This window comes from Berghia stephanieae, chromosome 5 (assembly GCF_034508935.2).
Source record: "Berghia stephanieae isolate SIO BIC M18660-M18661 chromosome 5, UCSD_Bste_1.3, whole genome shotgun sequence".
In the NCBI taxonomy this organism is placed as follows: Eukaryota; Metazoa; Mollusca; class Gastropoda; order Nudibranchia; family Aeolidiidae; genus Berghia; species Berghia stephanieae.
In genome coordinates this window covers 14,235,403-14,252,860 of record NC_088364.1, presented here as the reverse complement: position 1 = coordinate 14,252,860, position 17,458 = coordinate 14,235,403, and the positions used below count along the sequence as shown (strand labels likewise).

At 32.9% G+C, this 17,458-nt stretch overlaps 1 protein-coding gene across 2 annotated transcripts in view; it reads left to right on the top strand.

Moving 5' to 3' along the window:
* The window catches only part of LOC144972452 (dynein regulatory complex subunit 3-like), a 21,965-nt gene extending 5,476 nt beyond the window's left edge, over positions 1-16,489 (top strand). For both annotated transcript variants that reach the window (XM_078913637.1, XM_078913638.1), the window contains exons 3-12: positions 28-144; positions 334-500; positions 1,161-1,307; positions 1,692-1,811; positions 2,424-2,536; positions 3,327-3,501; positions 3,795-3,926; positions 4,852-5,046; positions 5,771-6,008; positions 13,763-16,489. In XM_078913637.1, coding sequence (XP_078769763.1) covers positions 28-144; positions 334-500; positions 1,161-1,307; positions 1,692-1,811; positions 2,424-2,536; positions 3,327-3,501; positions 3,795-3,926; positions 4,852-5,046; positions 5,771-6,008; positions 13,763-13,773 — 1,415 coding nt within the window. In that variant the 3' untranslated portion in view covers positions 13,774-16,489. The remainder of the gene's footprint in view (positions 1-27; positions 145-333; positions 501-1,160; positions 1,308-1,691; positions 1,812-2,423; positions 2,537-3,326; positions 3,502-3,794; positions 3,927-4,851; positions 5,047-5,770; positions 6,009-13,762) is intronic.
* The last annotated feature ends 969 nt before the right edge of the window (positions 16,490-17,458 follow it).

Here is a 17,458-nt window from a genome sequence, read left to right as displayed (position 1 = left end):
ATAGACTTTTACTTTTGATGTTTTCAGACATCCTGAAGATTGACAATCTTTGGGAGTTTACATCCCTGACAAAGTTGCAGCTAGACAATAATATTATTGAGAAGATTGAAGGGCTGGATGTCTTGGTAAATCTAATCTGGCTTGGTAAGACATGATTTTTATTTTTTGTTATTATTTTTTTTGGTGTTTTTTTTTCAGGCAAAGAATACATTGACATTAATGCCTCATTCTGTTTATATAATTTTGTATTTTATAAATTTGGTGATGTAAAACAAGAAAGTTTCATCTCATTTTCTAAAAATAATTTTATCCTTTATTTTTTATTTGTTCCAGATCTTTCTTTCAACAACATTGAGGTAATAGAGGGCCTCAGTAATTTGAAGAAGTTGGAGGATCTCACATTATACAACAATCGCATCAGCAAGATAGAAAACATTGACCAGCTATCCAAACTTCATGTGTTTTCAATTGGTAACAATGAAATCAAGGACATCAAAGACGTTAGTAATCGTGCTTCACTAGCACAAACTGTTTTTGTTTTTTTTACCCTCTTTGCTTTTTTTCTCTACCAGTGTGAAAAGAGATTTTTAGATCATTACATGAAAAATGACATGATTTCATTGGCACCAAGGCTGACAATAATGGGTTTTTAGTACCTGCGCCCAAGCAGAATTTATGATAAGTACTTGAGATTGAATGTTTAATCACTTGTTAAATATGTGTATGGTATGATTTTTTCTTGGGATTCATATAGTACTAAACTAACTAGAGCTGATGTCAAATCCAAGAGTATAAAACTTCCTTTTTTATTTGTTTTGTAGTCATAAATTTTAATAATAGCATATTGAATTCAAGGAACCTCCCAAATGGAAGTGGATAATCAGTTCTGGTGAACTCTTTATTCCATGCCCACTTTTCAGAATCAGAATATCATATGATCTTTTAGACTTTATGACTTTTACCTCCAGTTATGACCTATTTTTTAATTATTTCTATAGAAAATTTTGATACTGATTACCATCTGAACACTTATTTTTAGCACATGAGTTATTGAGCTTTGTTGTGTTATTTTAAATTGTTTTTTGTTGTCTTTTTTTCGCTTTGGTAATCTATGTTTTAGATTATGGTACAAGTAAAATCAGGATTTTTTCCACTTACAGATGTTGTATCTTCGCAAATTTCCTGATTTAAAAACATTGAATATCAACAACAACCCTGTATGCTCAGAGGATAATTTCAAAATGTACGTTGCAGCCTTTTTGCCAAACCTGGAGTTTTTGGATTACAGACTACTCGACGAGCAGACAGTGAGTTTTAAAATATTCGTTAAATCTGCTAACTAGTCATAACACAGAGTCAATACTTTAAAATGTTCAAAAGTCTTTTTGCCTTCAACTTTTTCGTCGCAATCCTTGCCAGTAGAGATTTATTCCGATCAATTAGCTGTTTTGATGTTTTGAAATAGTACATTGGAATTGTTTTACCTAAATAATATTTGAACTATTTGCAATGAATATTTTTAACAAAACTGATAAGGTTGCACCTTTATCTCAGATAAACTCTATCTAATAGAAGCAGTTCTAATTAATATATAATAATAATAATAATAATATTGCAAGATGTTTAGAAAATTGTAGAAATTGTGAAACAGTTTACCATATAACCTTTTATAAAATATCATAATTAAACAGAAAGCGGCGGCTTATGAAAAATACCAGACACAAGTTGAGGAGCAGATAGACAAGGATAACAAAGCAAGAGCTGCAAAGGAGATGGAAGAAAAGAGAGAGAAGGAGATACAGCTGCACAGAGTAAGTCCTCAGAAATAAAAAAAATGTAAAGCAACTACTGTTGAAAAGATGACATCTTAGTGTTTTGTACCTTAACCAGTTAAAATAGATTATGGAAAATGTAGACAAGACAGTGATATGCCTTCTCCTTTAATAGTGAACTGTTACATGATATAGATATCCATCAATTATGAAAAAAAAAAAACAACTTCAAAAGCTCATTTAAACTTGAAAAGTTCCTAATAGAAAAAAAAAGACATCAACACTAATGAGTGGTATGTATAAGATAAGAAGCGAAAGCCTAGATTTGGTATTTTTGATTAAACAAGCATATTTTGTCTTTGGCACTATTCATGGCACTTTTTTTAATGCATTGATTTTATTTTGTGCGTTTTTCAATTATGATAATTTCAGGTTTGTGTTAGAAGTGTTTATGCTGTTATTCTTTCAATATTGATTTTAATACTCAAACTTATTCCAAGTCACTCAGTCAGTGTCTGTGTAATAGAAAAACTGTATATACTAAATTGACATGTCACTGGTGTTTCTTTATTTAGGACATTAAATGAGAGATCTACATCACAATAGACAGGGAAAAGTCATTTTAACATTTCGATTTCTTGCATGTTTCAGGAAGCCTACGTGGAATATCTGAACACAGAAAAACTGTACACAGACATGTATGCAGACGACCCAGAGGGCATCAAACTCAACCAAATGCCTGGAGTTGACGAAATGCTGGTTTTATATCCTTTGAACACAATTGTGATCCACCATACGCATCTGAACGAGACGAAGAGAATTGAACTAAAGAGAAAATTATTGGAATTGAGAATTAATTTGTTGGGTTTTTCTTTGTTTTTTTTTCTTTCTTTCTTTCTTTTTTTTTTAAGTTTAATAAATTAAGTTATTGTTTCCTTTGAAATTATTTAACTTATTATGAGTTTTACAATTTATACTTTATGTTCAATTTCTAAATAAGAACATTTATTAAAATAGCATATAGCATAATCCCTGTTAACAATAAGGTGCACATAGAATAAGGCTGTCAGAAATTATTGTTATATCATGTACTACCACTGTAATGTAGTAGCCCAGTTCATGTCGTTGTAGTTTTTAAAATTCTGTTTGGAGTTTAAACCTGCTTCGAGGTGTTTATGGAACTTTTAGCTGAGTTTGCCACAACTTCCCTAGTCAGCATCATCCTTGCAAAGACCATTACCTACACAACTGATTGTGATGCTTATGACTGTAGTTTTCTAGTCCTACTTTTGTTTTGGCCATCTTTATACATGCATGTAGTGTGTGTGTGTGTGTGTGTGTGTGCGTGTGTGTGTGTATGTGTGCGTGTGTGTTGAGAAAGAGAGAGAGAGAGAGAGAGAGAGAGAGAGAGAGAGAGAGAGAGAGAGAGAGAGAGAGAGAGAGAGAGAGAGAGTGCATATGTTTGTTTGTGTGTGTGTGTGTATTTTTAACAAATAGGATTAAATTGTAAAATGTGATTATTTTTATGTTTTCATTTTACCTTAACAAGATTACATTCAAAGAGAAAATCATGGCTGTCTGCCAACAGTTATTCGACCTTGGCCTTCAAGAATATGAGAAACGTAAGGGTGAGGTGGACATGTTTTGGGAGTGCGTCAATGAGGCCAAGGATGAGAATAAAGAATTGGGCATGAAAGCCATTGAAGATTTTATGGGCGAGAAGAAGAGGGTGAGTGATCCTTCAATATAGTGAAATATAATTTTCTGTAAATAATTTTGAGGCCACATGGAAGCTTTAAATCTCTAGTGTATTAGTCTCATGGATTATGTCACAATTCGGGACAGTCTGGTGATTAAAAAAAAAATTTTTGCTCATGTCTGCTCAAACTCAAGACAGTATTAAGATGTGTCATTTTGGAAAATCAAACATTAAAAGAGCTATTAATTTAAAGAAGAACTCTGTTGTTTACCACTTTAATTCAATGTTTAATATATTTACATTGTCATCGTGTAATTTTATAGATTTTCATCGAGTTGCAACATATGACAGACTCCAAACAGGTAGAGAACAAGGTTCAGGAATACAACAATCTTGTGACTGGAGTGTGGGACACGCTAATGGGACTCGAACTCCAATTGGTGGATCAGCTTGAGGTGAGATTCTTGCACCTCCTTATCAGTTTGACGTTAATCGTAAAAAGTTACCTTGTTTGAAAAGAGCTTAATTATTTAGTATCAACAAATTGTTCCAGGAACAAACATCATTCCTGATGGTCAACAATATTTAATGCATATACGTGCCCAACCATGTTAAACTTGTAGGATTAAGTGATTCTAAAAAGGGGATATAAAGCTGTAATGATCAGAAATATGAAATGATGTGCTAAGTAATTTATGAAACTATCTCCTCAATAACAAAAAAATTGGATGTTTCCCATTTCATATTTTTAACTATAATTCTACTTTTAGCATCAATATAAATCCGACATAATACCGTTTTGAGGTGGTTGGTCACTATTTTAAAAAAGAAATGCACAACTTGTATTTTCCTACTTTGTTTCCTCTTTCTTTAAGTCTAGATTATAAAAGTTTGTCTTTAAACTAAAAATTAATCATATCTGGTCTTTATCATTTATTTGGAATATAATGATTTCACCACAAAACTGATAACGTAAAAAGGGTTAACAGATTGCATAGTGATTACCATTTGCATTTGGATCAAAAGATCATAGGTTTGATTCTTGCAGGAGACACTTGAATTTTACATCATGACTTTAAAAGCTTTTTTCTTTTTATACAATCTTGTCATGAACTAAACTTAAAATGGAGGTACCCCCTTTTAAACATCAAACAAAGAAATCGAATCCTACTTTTAAACATTAAAAAAAAACGCATAGATTCATTATTTGTACTTTTAAAAAAATAATTCAAAATAAAACTTCAAGTCTTATGATTATTTAGAGTGAGTAAATATAAATATAATTTAAAACATTCAAGATAACAACGAGAGTATTTGTGCAAATGTTTCTTGAATTTATAATTATTTTCAAACACTTTCTCCCTCTTTGTACAATTGCAGGAGGTGATCAAAGACTTTGAGAGAAACATGCAGGATCTGGTGGGTATATTTCTGGAGGGTGTGCAAGGTTACCTGACTCAAGCGAGAGAACACGAGAATGTCCACAATGAAAAGATGATTGAGTGTGCCACGTCAACTCAAGAAAAGGGAGTTAAGAATGAACTGGACGAGGACATCTCAGAAGATCTCAAAATGGTAGGGTGATGGTGATGGTGATGATTATGATGATTATGATGATGATGGATGAAATGAATTTAAGAGAGACAATCCATGTTTTACTCTTTACTGTGTAAAAGGAACACGTTTAACGTCATTCAGCTTTGTAATTGTTTTTAGACTGCCATTTTCGTGATTGGTTCCCACTATATTATATCAATCAGACTATAAACGTTCAAGGTTACACGTAAATTCATGCGTTGGTGCATTATATCTGGCCGGCAGATGTTGAGTATTTTTCCTAAATGCATAGCATCAATATATGAACATGTATATTGAGTCTGCCTCTTGTACCTTAACTTATATAAACACGAATTGATGAAAAAAAAAAGGCAGTTCAGTCCTGAGTATGCTGTTGTAAAACATTGTGTCGCTGATCCTTTTGTGAGCTTCTTGGCTATCACTTCATCAATATAGTAGTATAACTGCTATGTGAGCATCTGCTTTGTCCATCTGCTTTTTCTATAAATTACAGTCATTGTACAACCCATATCACAAGATATTTGGTGATGGGAATGAGGATGGCGATGATGATGCAGATGATGATAATGATGATGATGATGATGATGAATTCACTTGATTTAGGAGCTTCTCATACTATATTTCCCAAAAGAGCTTCAAAAACTAAATCAGGGAAAGCAAAGAAACAATTATTGAAGTTTGAAAATGTGAAGGATTCAACCAAATTTTGTATTGATTGCAGCTTCTGGTAGACAGAGACACGGTCATGAATGCTGTCACTTCATCCCATGATGTCCATCTATTGAAAATCGACAACAAAGAGGATGACATCGTCACACGTATCAACACCTGGCTCAAAAATATGATTGAAACAATCCATCATGAGCAGGAAATTGAACGAAACCGTAGCCGAGTGACAGAGATCAATCATTTAGTTGACCACCTGCGGGATGAAATTGATGCTTTGGATATTGTACAAGGTAAGAAAAGTGAAAGTGGCCAATCTATATTTTGTGTGCACATGTGTGAGTTTCTAGTGGGAAAGGGAAATGGATGATGGGAGGGGGGGGGGGGGGGGGTTATTGTGCGAAAGTTTGGCTTGCTTACTTTCATATTTTGAATGATTTGCAGGAATACCAGATTATTGTTTTGCATTTTATAACTACATTTTTATTTTAGAATGATGTTTATGATTTGCGTTGCTCTTTTGTAGAATGTAGTTTATAATCCTTTTCATGAGAAAAACTAATTTAATGACATTAAAAGATTGATGCCATAAGTCAGAAATGTTCATCTATAACTTAACTTAATCAAACAAAATCTCATCCACAAATATGTTACACCGTACCATCAGCAGTTTTACATAGAAATATTTACTTTATCCATTCTCTCCATATACGTTTTGTTAATAAAATACTGTAAAAACCGGTTAAACCAAAAATGTTTAGACCAAAAAGATAGCTAAACCGAAAGGAAATCAAAATGTCATTTTTTCCTCTTTGTTTTACCCAAGTTACCCAAGTATCGATAAACCGAAAGCCACTATGCTCAAACTATCTTTAAACCAAAAAGAAATTGCCGAATAACTGAATAAGCTATAAAAAAATTGATGATATGCTGATAACTAAACAAAATCTTGTTAGAACACAATGCTTTCACTTGTATCTATGTATTCAACACCGCTCACACACCTCCATTGAAACTCTCTTTGCCACCTAGTCCCCCCAACCTCCACCCTGCCCCACACTAATCCACAAGACTTTATTCGCCTGTCACCTCTCTACTCGCCCCTCCCAACCACCCCCATCCCAACTGCACCAGTACATTCTTTTAATTGATGACGAGAACACAATGTGCTGATTGAGAGCAGTAATGTTGTAACTCCATAAAGATCTTGTTGGAGTTATAACACACAATTGCTCTCTTTGGCACCTACTACCACTACGCTTGTGTGTGTGTGCATACAAACAGCCTCCCCCCCCCCCCACACACACACACACACAAACTCTCACAAACACACTATGCTATTTCAACCACAAAGTTGAACAATTTGATGCACTACATTGTATGTGACAGTGGGATGAATGATAACAGTGAGATAATATTGCCCTATGAAAATCATGATAACTTTTTGAGGTGTACTTAAATCGAAATAAGTTTATAACGAAATAGAATACAGAGTCCCTTGAACCTCAGTTAACCAGTTTTTACTGTAATATGCTTCTTTTACCAGTTCTTTTACCCACTGCTTAATATTGCAACACCAATATAAAGACCAATCTGCTTATTTATATGAAGCTTATTTCTACTATCTTCGATTATTCTTTAAAGTTAAAGCATCTTCCATTCTTTTGATTTTTAAATACCTGCACATGCTATGTGTTTTTAGTTATTATTTTACTATGACAATACGGCACTGGATGTATTTATGGAAACCAAAGTACAGTTAATGGATCCAATTGAGTAATGGATATAAGATGTCTTACCCAAGGATACAACTCTCTGCTCAAGAAAAGACTGGGTCAAACAAAGTGGAAACAATCTCAACATTCGTTTAATGATTACATTCATTTCGCAATATGGGTTACGATTTTAAGGATCGAGAAATGATAAAATCTCGACCATCATGCTAGCTAATTGTCTCATCTCTAATCTGATATAATTTATGACGTGCAAGTTACATGCCTAATGCCTCATGCTTATTTCTTTGTCCACCACAGATGATGAGGGTAGGTAGACAACTCCACCATTTACATTTTGACATAACCCTTTGTTATCATCCACTTTTTAAAAATTTCAAATCCTCTCGGACTATTCTAGAAATTTCTACACAATTTATTCCCCTCTGTTTTTTGAAAGGATCTTTGATCTACTAACCTTTTTGTTTAGTCTCTTTTCTCTTTCCAACAGGAAAAAAATTCTTATGTTATTTTGATTGTTTATCCCTTGGATTTATAAAGATTATCTGTAATTTTTGTTTCATTCTATAAATATAATGCGGTTAATATCATACTACTATCTATTGGTGGTGTTCTTTTTTTTTATTGTTTTTTTTTTTTTTTGGGGGGGGGGGGGGGGGGTTATATTTCAGCCACTCATAGAGATAAGCAATGATGTCAAAAATCCATCTAACAGATTACAAACAATCAAAATACACCCTTACTTTTATATTGGTTATAACCATTTGTTACTGTTTTGCTAGTCAAAATTGATGAGCATATGACAAAACCGCAAACTATCTATATTTCAAATTAACCCTTAATAGTTCCTGTTTTTATATTGTCACTGTTTTGTCACAATGGGATCATAACGTATTGTTCGTTTTGTGATATCAGCAAATATCCTTTTGTGTGATTTTGAAAATTTGAGATATTCCAATTTGCATACATTTCTTTATAATAGTAGTATCGAATGGCTACACCTCTATTTTGAATCTTTGAATCCATTCTTCAAATTCTTTTCCTGCCTTATAGGCTGTCTCGTAGCCTCCTGATAGGCTTGTCACTGGGCAGTGGATGACGATGTGGTCCATTGTCTCAGGGCCTCCTTGGCAATGATGGCATGCATGTGGTTCTCTCAGATTTCATCTATGCATGTTAGCTGCGGTTCTGCCATGTCCTGTCAAAATGCGGTTGGAGGTGACCCAGCATTTTCGGCTATTGCAGAGAAAGCCAGGTGTTATTTCTGTTGGGTCGGGTATGATGTCGCCTCCCCTGGGGCTGTCTTGGTTCCACATCGACATCCATTCCTCTTTCACGTTGAAATGTTGTCTTGAAGTTTTACAAGGTTTCCTTGTTTTCAGTCTTGACGTTGTTGGGGCTTCTTCTAGGACCTCCTTCAATGGGACCCTGTCAATGAACTCCTCAATTTTGGCATGCATTCTTTGGTTTAATTCTTGTCTTCTGATATCAGGCGGTGCTATGCCACTTAGTGTTGGGAGACATTGGGTTGGGGTTGACATGAGGCATCCTGTTATGATCCTCATTGATTCTCTTAGCTTGACATTAATCAGTTTGGCATGTGGGCTCCTCATCCAGACTGGAGTGCAGTATTCTCCCACGCTATAGCAAAGTGCCAAAGCAGATGTTCTAAGTACTTGTTGTGAGGCTCCCCAATTAGTACTTGCCAGTTTCCTCAGGATACAGTCTCTTTTTGAGATCTTGTTTGCGTTTCCTTCAAGATGTTTGCGGTAGTTTAATTGTCTGTCCAACGTGACACCTAGGTATTTCATTATAATCATTTGGCCTTATCAAATTTCTTTTACAAGACCATTTTTTATTATGGCAGCAACTTACTGAATAAGTAAAGAAGAACAGCCAGATTTATTTAACTGTTTAAAAATCCAGAATGATAATACAGTGACAATAGTATATATTTCATTTTCAAGTTTAATATGGTTATTTCGTTTCAATTGTTTTCGATTCATTTCACTTCCCTTAATTACCTTTTCCTCTATGACAAATTTTATCATTTTTATGACGCATTGTTTAACACAGAGGGATTCCCATGTAATAAACGCTTTATAAATCAACAGAAATGAAATGGTTTAAAATCGTTACTACTATAAATAGACATTATAAGAGAATATATTAACATAATTCAAGCAAAACTAACCGTAACATGAAATCTCTCAACATAGATGAATTCCTATCAATGTCGAAATAAGTATGTGTTTAATTATCAATGTTATTGGTTGTCATTTATATATTTTATCTTTTACTGTGCCCTCTTCTTTAAAAATATTATCTTGGGGGAATGAGATGGTACAGAAAAATGACTAAAATCAAAATGTCAAAATAAAAGAGAAAAAAAATTAAATTAAAATTAAAATTAAATCTTCCCACCTTTTTTTCCTAAGTGTTAGAATCGCATTCATTTTATATTAGGTGAAAGCATTTTGATTTTAATAAAATTCAGGATTTCGACTTTAACTTCAATTTTCGGGATGAAAAATGCCCCATGTTACACCATTTTGAAGCAATAGGTAATATTTGGTATAATATAGTTTGATAATCTGCTATTATATCATTGTCAAATTTTCTGCTTCTATTTCTATTATTACATGTTGATACTGCACATTATTTTTTTCTATTTGATTTTTTATTCTCTTCTTTCATTGTTATTGAAATTTAGTGTAACTTTGAGTATTTTTTTTAGGAAGGAAGTGTTTGTGTGGGATTTTTAGATGGCATCATCTCTACATTCTCATCCTATCATCATTGTGGTAATAGTGAGTAATGTCTCCACTATGTACCTACATTTAAAAACATCTACCAGAGATAATTAACGATTCATTAATCATGAGTGAGATGTTATTGCATAGTTATTATAAAGACAGTAATCTACAGTTACGGTAACTTGTTTAATCTCGATGTCCTTTAGACCATTTCAGTCGTGCGAAATAGACTTAGCAATTTTAAAATCTTTATAATTAAAGAATTTTTTATTTTTTTTATTATTTTGCTATTATGATTTGGATAGAAGTTTTTGTCGATCACAAAGTACTTTTCATTACGTCCAAACACCCAGCTGCCCAATCATTGCTGGTTCTTCTTCTTCTTTATACATATTACGTATCGGCCCACTTTAAAGATCTCTTTACATTTGACAACCACGTGAATACAAGATAAAAAAACCCCCAAAAAAAAACAAAAACAACAACAAAAAGCAGATAACACTTTCATTTTTTTTACTGACGTCACTAACCTGTCACAAAGAAGGAAACAATTCTCTTAAACAGTTGTGACATCCTGATTCTTCACCATCAGTTGGCTGGATGCTCCAGTCTTATTACAAAGGGAAATAATGAATGTTTGTCTCTAGTTGGACTGAACTGGAAAAAATGAACAATTCTTTAAAATCATTCCTCTCGATTTGAACCAGATTTGTTTGCAAATGGATCGAGTGTTCTATTGATTGAGTCTTCCTTATTATTTAATTAGAATTATTTGCTCAGGGAGTTCTACGTATTTTGAATTCCTAAGGCTTGTTACTCAAATTTCCTTTTCATTTATTAACCTATTATTTAAAAAGCTGTTTCAATCTTACTTCCTGACAACATCAACAGAGAGATTATGATAGATTATGATGTTGATCATCTCTATCCATTTTAAAATGTTCATCAACGCCTTAAATAGTAAAGTCATCAATGTATGTAGTCGTTATGACAGTATTAGTATGTACAATTGGATCAGTGCTAGACAATCCACTTTTCATATAATTCTTTATATCTTTTTTATACTTTTTTACTTTAAAACACATTTCTTTTTTTTCGCCTTTTTTTAAACTTCAAAACACATTTCTTATCTCATATTTCCACTACAGTCTATTCGAGCACTTTAGATTTAATTCCCTCTTGTTATAATACATTCCTCAATGTTATTTTTTCTACTTCTTTCTGTATATGATTGACCAAAAAAAAAAAAAAAAAAAAAGATAAAGAAAGAAAGAAAAAGTAATAACAATCCAAATATTCTCCTTTTTAAAAATCTTTGTTTCAGTGGGTTCGTGGATTGGTGATGTGAATTATGTTATGTTATTTCAATTTTCTTTTCAAATTTTCACGAATTACATGAAAGTTGTCAATGTTTCATTATTCTTAAGGTTGTGTTTCATGACATTCTTTTCATCTTGATTAACAGCTTCTCTCTCTCTCTCTCTCTCTCTCTCTCTCTCTCTCTCTCTCTCTCTCTCCCTCTCTCTTTCTCTCTCTCTCTCTCTCTCTCTCTCTGCCCTCTCTTCATTTAAACCTTTTTTTCAAGATGTTTTATTTGAACCTATTTAATTATTGAATTCTTAATTAGTATGTTTTTCTCTTCTAGTTTCATGAAGTCATTTCCAAAAGTTTTAAATCGGAAGTGCTCTTTGATTTTGACGTTGTGTTTTTATAAAAAAATCCGTTCTTCTAACCACAACAAATCCAATACTAATAATTTTCAGGATGATATGTAATTTTTAATATCATTTTGTTGCTGACTGCTGAAGAGGGATATATGCCTGAAACAATCCTTGTTAAATAGGAATATTTTCTTTCCTTTTTGAAGCGATTGCACATACTTTTTCTTTGATATTTTAAAGGTCCACAACTTCAGTTTGAGTTGGTAATTTTGACCTTAACTTGAATTCTATTAATGTAGACCATCACAAGATCATATCACACTGACGCGATGAGTCGCAAATGTAAATAGCTGGATTGACTATATTATTCATTCCCCAATGTCTCCTCTCCTCGGATAGAATGAACATTAAAAAAATTGCCATAGTATTATCCCTTTGACAATAATAATTATTTGAAAAGGAAAAAAATAAAATAATAATCAGCCTTTTGTGCGGCCCAACTCAAAATATGTAGGAATAAATATAATGAGCGAGATGGTAAAATGCATTAAGGTTTGCAATGAAATCCAGAAGATCAAAGTTCAAGACCAGCGTCGACATTCATTTTTCTTTCTTTTATTCCACGCTTTGAAGAGTTGTCTTTGCACTGTGGTAGATCTTTGAGTTATGTCTCTCTTTTCTTGAAGAATGAGTAAATATAGAGATGTTTATTTAGAATGAAGTCGTAAAGATAATTAATGGAGAGAATATACAAATTCAATCACACTAGCTCTCCAAAGTAAAGCACTTGAAATAAGTAATCATTGTCTAGATTACGATGTGAAATAGCAAAAAATTGGGGGAATTTTTTTTTTTTTGAATTACACTCGAAGCTAAGTGACTCTTTCAAATCTAAATGATCCATTTACTTATCTTGTTAAATTCCATCATCTAATCTGCTACGCTACCTGATTTTTTGACTTTGTATGAAGTCTTGAACTTGGTCTTACAAACGGACTTAAAAAAAAAAAAAGTAATTAACAAAAAGTAATACAACAGCTTCAAAAAGTAGCAAACACAGAATGGTTCGGGCCCAAAACCCTTCGTCAGCCAACAACAAAAAACCCCCCCAAAAATCAATGAAAAAATAAATACATTACTCAATTTTAAAAAACAGATCGATGGCAGATAAATTATCACAGCTTCTAGCAGATTAGTATCTCTCAATTGGAGTTTTAGAAATTCTATGGCAGGGCCTGGCTGATCCCACTAATTTTTTTTTTTCCAAGTTGACCCTTTAAGATAAAGACTGGATACCATTCACACCATTTCTTTTTCTAATTATTTATCCTAATACGACTATAACCTGACACCATATTATCTTACAGTCTTCACCAAAGCACATGCCACATTGCTTTACTGCTGTCTTGGTAAATACAGTAAGTTCTGATGTCAAGTTAGAGTAAAATTAAACCCCCGTCAATAGAGGATTAAACAAATAATTTACAACTTGCTTAGTTATATTAATGTTATCTTGTAATATTTTTTAAACAGGAGTTTAAAATACCCGTTTTAACTTTTAGAAAAAAATGAAAATAAGAGTGATGACCCAGTGCTATACAGTACCATGCAGGCTGATTAATTTAAGAGAAATAAAAAATGTTCATTCCTGAATGGCTTTTGTCTCTAAAAAAACCCCAAAAAAAAACAAACCTAATTTTTTTTTTTGGAAAGCATCACGGTGCGAAAATAATCTTAATCAGTCATAAGTTGAGAAAAAGAGTTGGCCTGATAAGAACACGGAACAGTTAGCAATAGATTATTTCTCTAAATAGATCTTGTTCTTATTTTATTTATTTATTTATTTAACACACAAATAGAACATGTCTTTGAATTAAGATTCTATCTTTCGTTTCAGGAAGCTTCTAAGTTGGTAATTAATAAGAAAGGCCTCAAAATGCCAGCTAATGAGTTAGATGGATCTTTAATGTCTTTGCTGCAGCAGACTGGACAAGAAAAACAATTGAGCAAAAAAAGTGTAGGAATCGGGCAAGAACTTATTTCTGATGACCCCACAAGAACATCTGTAAAGAGGTCAATTACTGGAAGTGGACCATCTCAAGAACAACTCAAAAGAAAATCCAGTGCTAAAAAAAGCTCGGCCAGCCTGTAGACTCTGAAATATGTAAGGATAAAGTGGGAGCGAGAAAAAACTCCAGAAAAGCTAAGAGGTCTGCAGCCACCAAACTATAAATGATGCATGTCTAGAACATTACCAAAATCAAACCCAATATCTGGAATTTAAGTTCACAATTTTTCAGTCGAATATATTGAAAAAAAAATCATTACACTATTGTTTTAATAAACACACAGCATAATTGCTATACTGAAGTTTTAGGACCTAATTCTCGAATTTTGATGTTGATTCCCCATTTTGCTGTATGACTGAAGCCTTTATTTCATGACCCAATGATTCTCCTATGCCTCAAATAGTGATCAGATCCATGCATTTTGAATTGACTCTTCCAACTCTGCTATACACTGGTGTACGAACTTATAAACCTTTGTGTGACATCATTGACCATTGACCAAATGCTGTAGTCCATTGAATTCAAGTCAAATTTATTGGAAGCCATTTATCTTTAGAAATAAAGTGAATCTCATTAAAAAAATAAAATGACCCATCGAGGTAAAGCAGAGCAGCCTTGTTGAGATAAACATTGTAATTGCAAAAGTTAACTTCAAAAATCAACAATTTACCTATACAAGGATCAAATAACACTTCAAATTATGTCGTCAATAAGTTTTAATGACTCAGAGGCGCTCATGACGTTCTGAAATTAGAGCAAAGATTTCGTATTTCTACGAATTTATCGTAATAGTTTAGGCAAGTCTTGGATAAAAGTGAAACAAAGTCCGAAATAAAATTGTCTTCTAACAATGTTAAATAATTTATGTGTTCACTTTAGTGGTTGAAGTGTCAATGAAATGTAATCTTGTCTTTCCTGCCAATTTACTCCACCAAACACCATTTGTTTGGTGATTAAACCTATTGCTTTTATTGAAAGTAATGAAAGTCTACTCAGTGAAATTTCTGATTTTATTCGACCATTGGCAACATTATGTGGGTTCCTGTTATGTCCTTGGTGTGGAACCTGAAAACAAGATGCTGGTTCGGGAATTTTTGATATCGTAATTTGTTTAAAAATTGGTTATAATCGCCATAGTTTCTTAACAAATGAAGCATTTTCATTAGACTTGGCAAGACTCAATCTAAAGTCATGTCGTATTGCTTGTAAATATTAGAATGTTTTGATTTCTGCTTTATAATGAAACAGTGTTAAACATTTTTCCTTCTTTTTTATTCTCACATCCTATGTAAGGAAGCTCATTAAATTCCCCACTCTGTACCAAACAGATAAAATTTTGTCAACAACCAAATGTTACAAAAGTGATTCAGACACAAAATTAAAATAAATTTAGTACAATTAATAATTACCGTTAAGGGAATTCCCAAAACTTATTTTTAGAAAAACAAGTAAAGGAAATGATTTATTTCATAATGTTTAGTACACTCTTTATTCTGCTTAGTTTCACTGAACTCCAGTGCCAGTTTTGTTAATGGTCTCCATTCCAATCAGAGTCAACTTTTAATTAAAAAATGATTTTAATTAGTAATTGAACCTTTATGTTAATAAAGTAGAAGTACAGTCGACTATCATTATCTATTTTTTTTTAATCTCGATTCAAAGGTCCCGGAAATTTCTCAACAAATATTTGATCCAATCCAGTAAAACATAAATCAAGGTGTTACAGCCAATATAATTCACGTGAAATTACTTAAAAATCTCTGGGAAGGAATATTTTTCATTGTAACCAAGATAAATAGAAATCAAAGTTCTCTGGTGATAATTTTGATCTGAATCTCTGATGTAAGTTATGTGGCACACACTGATAACCTCGTATTTGTTAATGTGATCTACAAGATGAAAGGAAGGCATTCACTATTTGAAGGATAATAATTTCTGCTCAAGGTTATTTAGAGCCAAAAATATCAATAAATGAACAATATATCAATCTTTAATTAAATATCCAAAATTTGGTGTGAAAAATAATTTACACGATGTGGAATGGCCCCATAGATTATTATTATCATTAGAGAATGATTCTTTTCCTATATATATATATATAAATGTATAAAAAACCTTGCATTTCGTCCAAGACGACCATTTCCACGCATATGCGTCTCGTCAGTTGGAGATCTTCTTGGATGAAACGCATTGTGCATAGAAACGGTCGTCTTGGACGAAATGTGAGGGTTTTTTTTTACTCATTGAATATGCTCTGAATTGTTAATTTAATTTAGAGAGCACTGCCTGAAATAGAGGACAGCCATCAATAATAATAAGAAAAGTATCATTCTCTAATAATAATAATAATCTATAGGGTTATTCTACATCGTGTAAATTATATTTCACACCAAATTTTGAATAGAGATAAAGACGTTCAAACAATTGTTTTGATTTTTCCCTTTTGTGCGATAAGTCAAGTGATAAGTATCATGTGACAACTATGTTTCTTGTTGACTATGAATTTGTACATATCGTCCATGAAAACATTAAAGACTTTTTTTTTGGTAAAAAAATTGAGGCTCATCTGTTTCATTGATTACTTCTTTGAAATTCAGAATGAAAAGTCATCATTACCATTAATATATTTTAATTTGTTTTTAATTGTATTATTATTAGCTTGCAAAACTTAAAGGTTATTTCACGCCAGTAAAAATGAAGACAATTCATTTATAGATTGTGAAAAGAGAATAAATTTAGCTGCACGAGCACAAAAGAAAGAGGGGACTTGTTCAAACCAAGGGGAAAAGTGTAATTCCAGGAGCATTCCAGCAATAATGTGCCAAGTTTGAGATGCTTAGAAATTCCATTGAAACGTACAGACAGAGAGGAGGCCCTTAGATTGTGAAAAGAGAATAAATTTAGCTGCACGAGCACAAAAGAAAGAGGGGACTTGTTCAAACCAAGGGGAAAAGTGTAATTCCAGGAGCATTCCAGCAATAATGTGCCAAGTTTGAGATGCTTAGAAATTCCATTGAAACGTACAGACAGAGAGGAGGCCCTTAATCCCCCCCCCCCCCCCCCCCCAGCACCATCTTCGCCCCAAGGAGTCTGGTGTTTATATTATATAAAACTAGAGTGCATCCGCCAACCCTACCTCTTGGATTCTCCTCTACAATCCCAAATAATTAAATGATAAGGTAATTTAAGTGTGAAGAAAGGTCAAAGCACCCTTTGTTTTGTTCTGCTTCTTTATATGAACCTTTGCAATTTTCATCCTTTATATTTATATCATCATTGACTCTTTCAAGCATTTTTATATTTTAAAGTCATAAGATCCATGGAGGAAGAGTATATCCCAGCTAATGTAGCATTAAACAGACATTAAAAATTGCTTTCTATTCTTTGGATAGGACTCTAACTACCGCAAAGTACTTTCCACCTAATCTAACAGATTCAGTAACTCAGTTACTATTGGGTGAATAGACGGGTCTTAAAAAACTTGAATGTGAGGGCAGTGCTCTACCAACTGAGCAATCGGGACT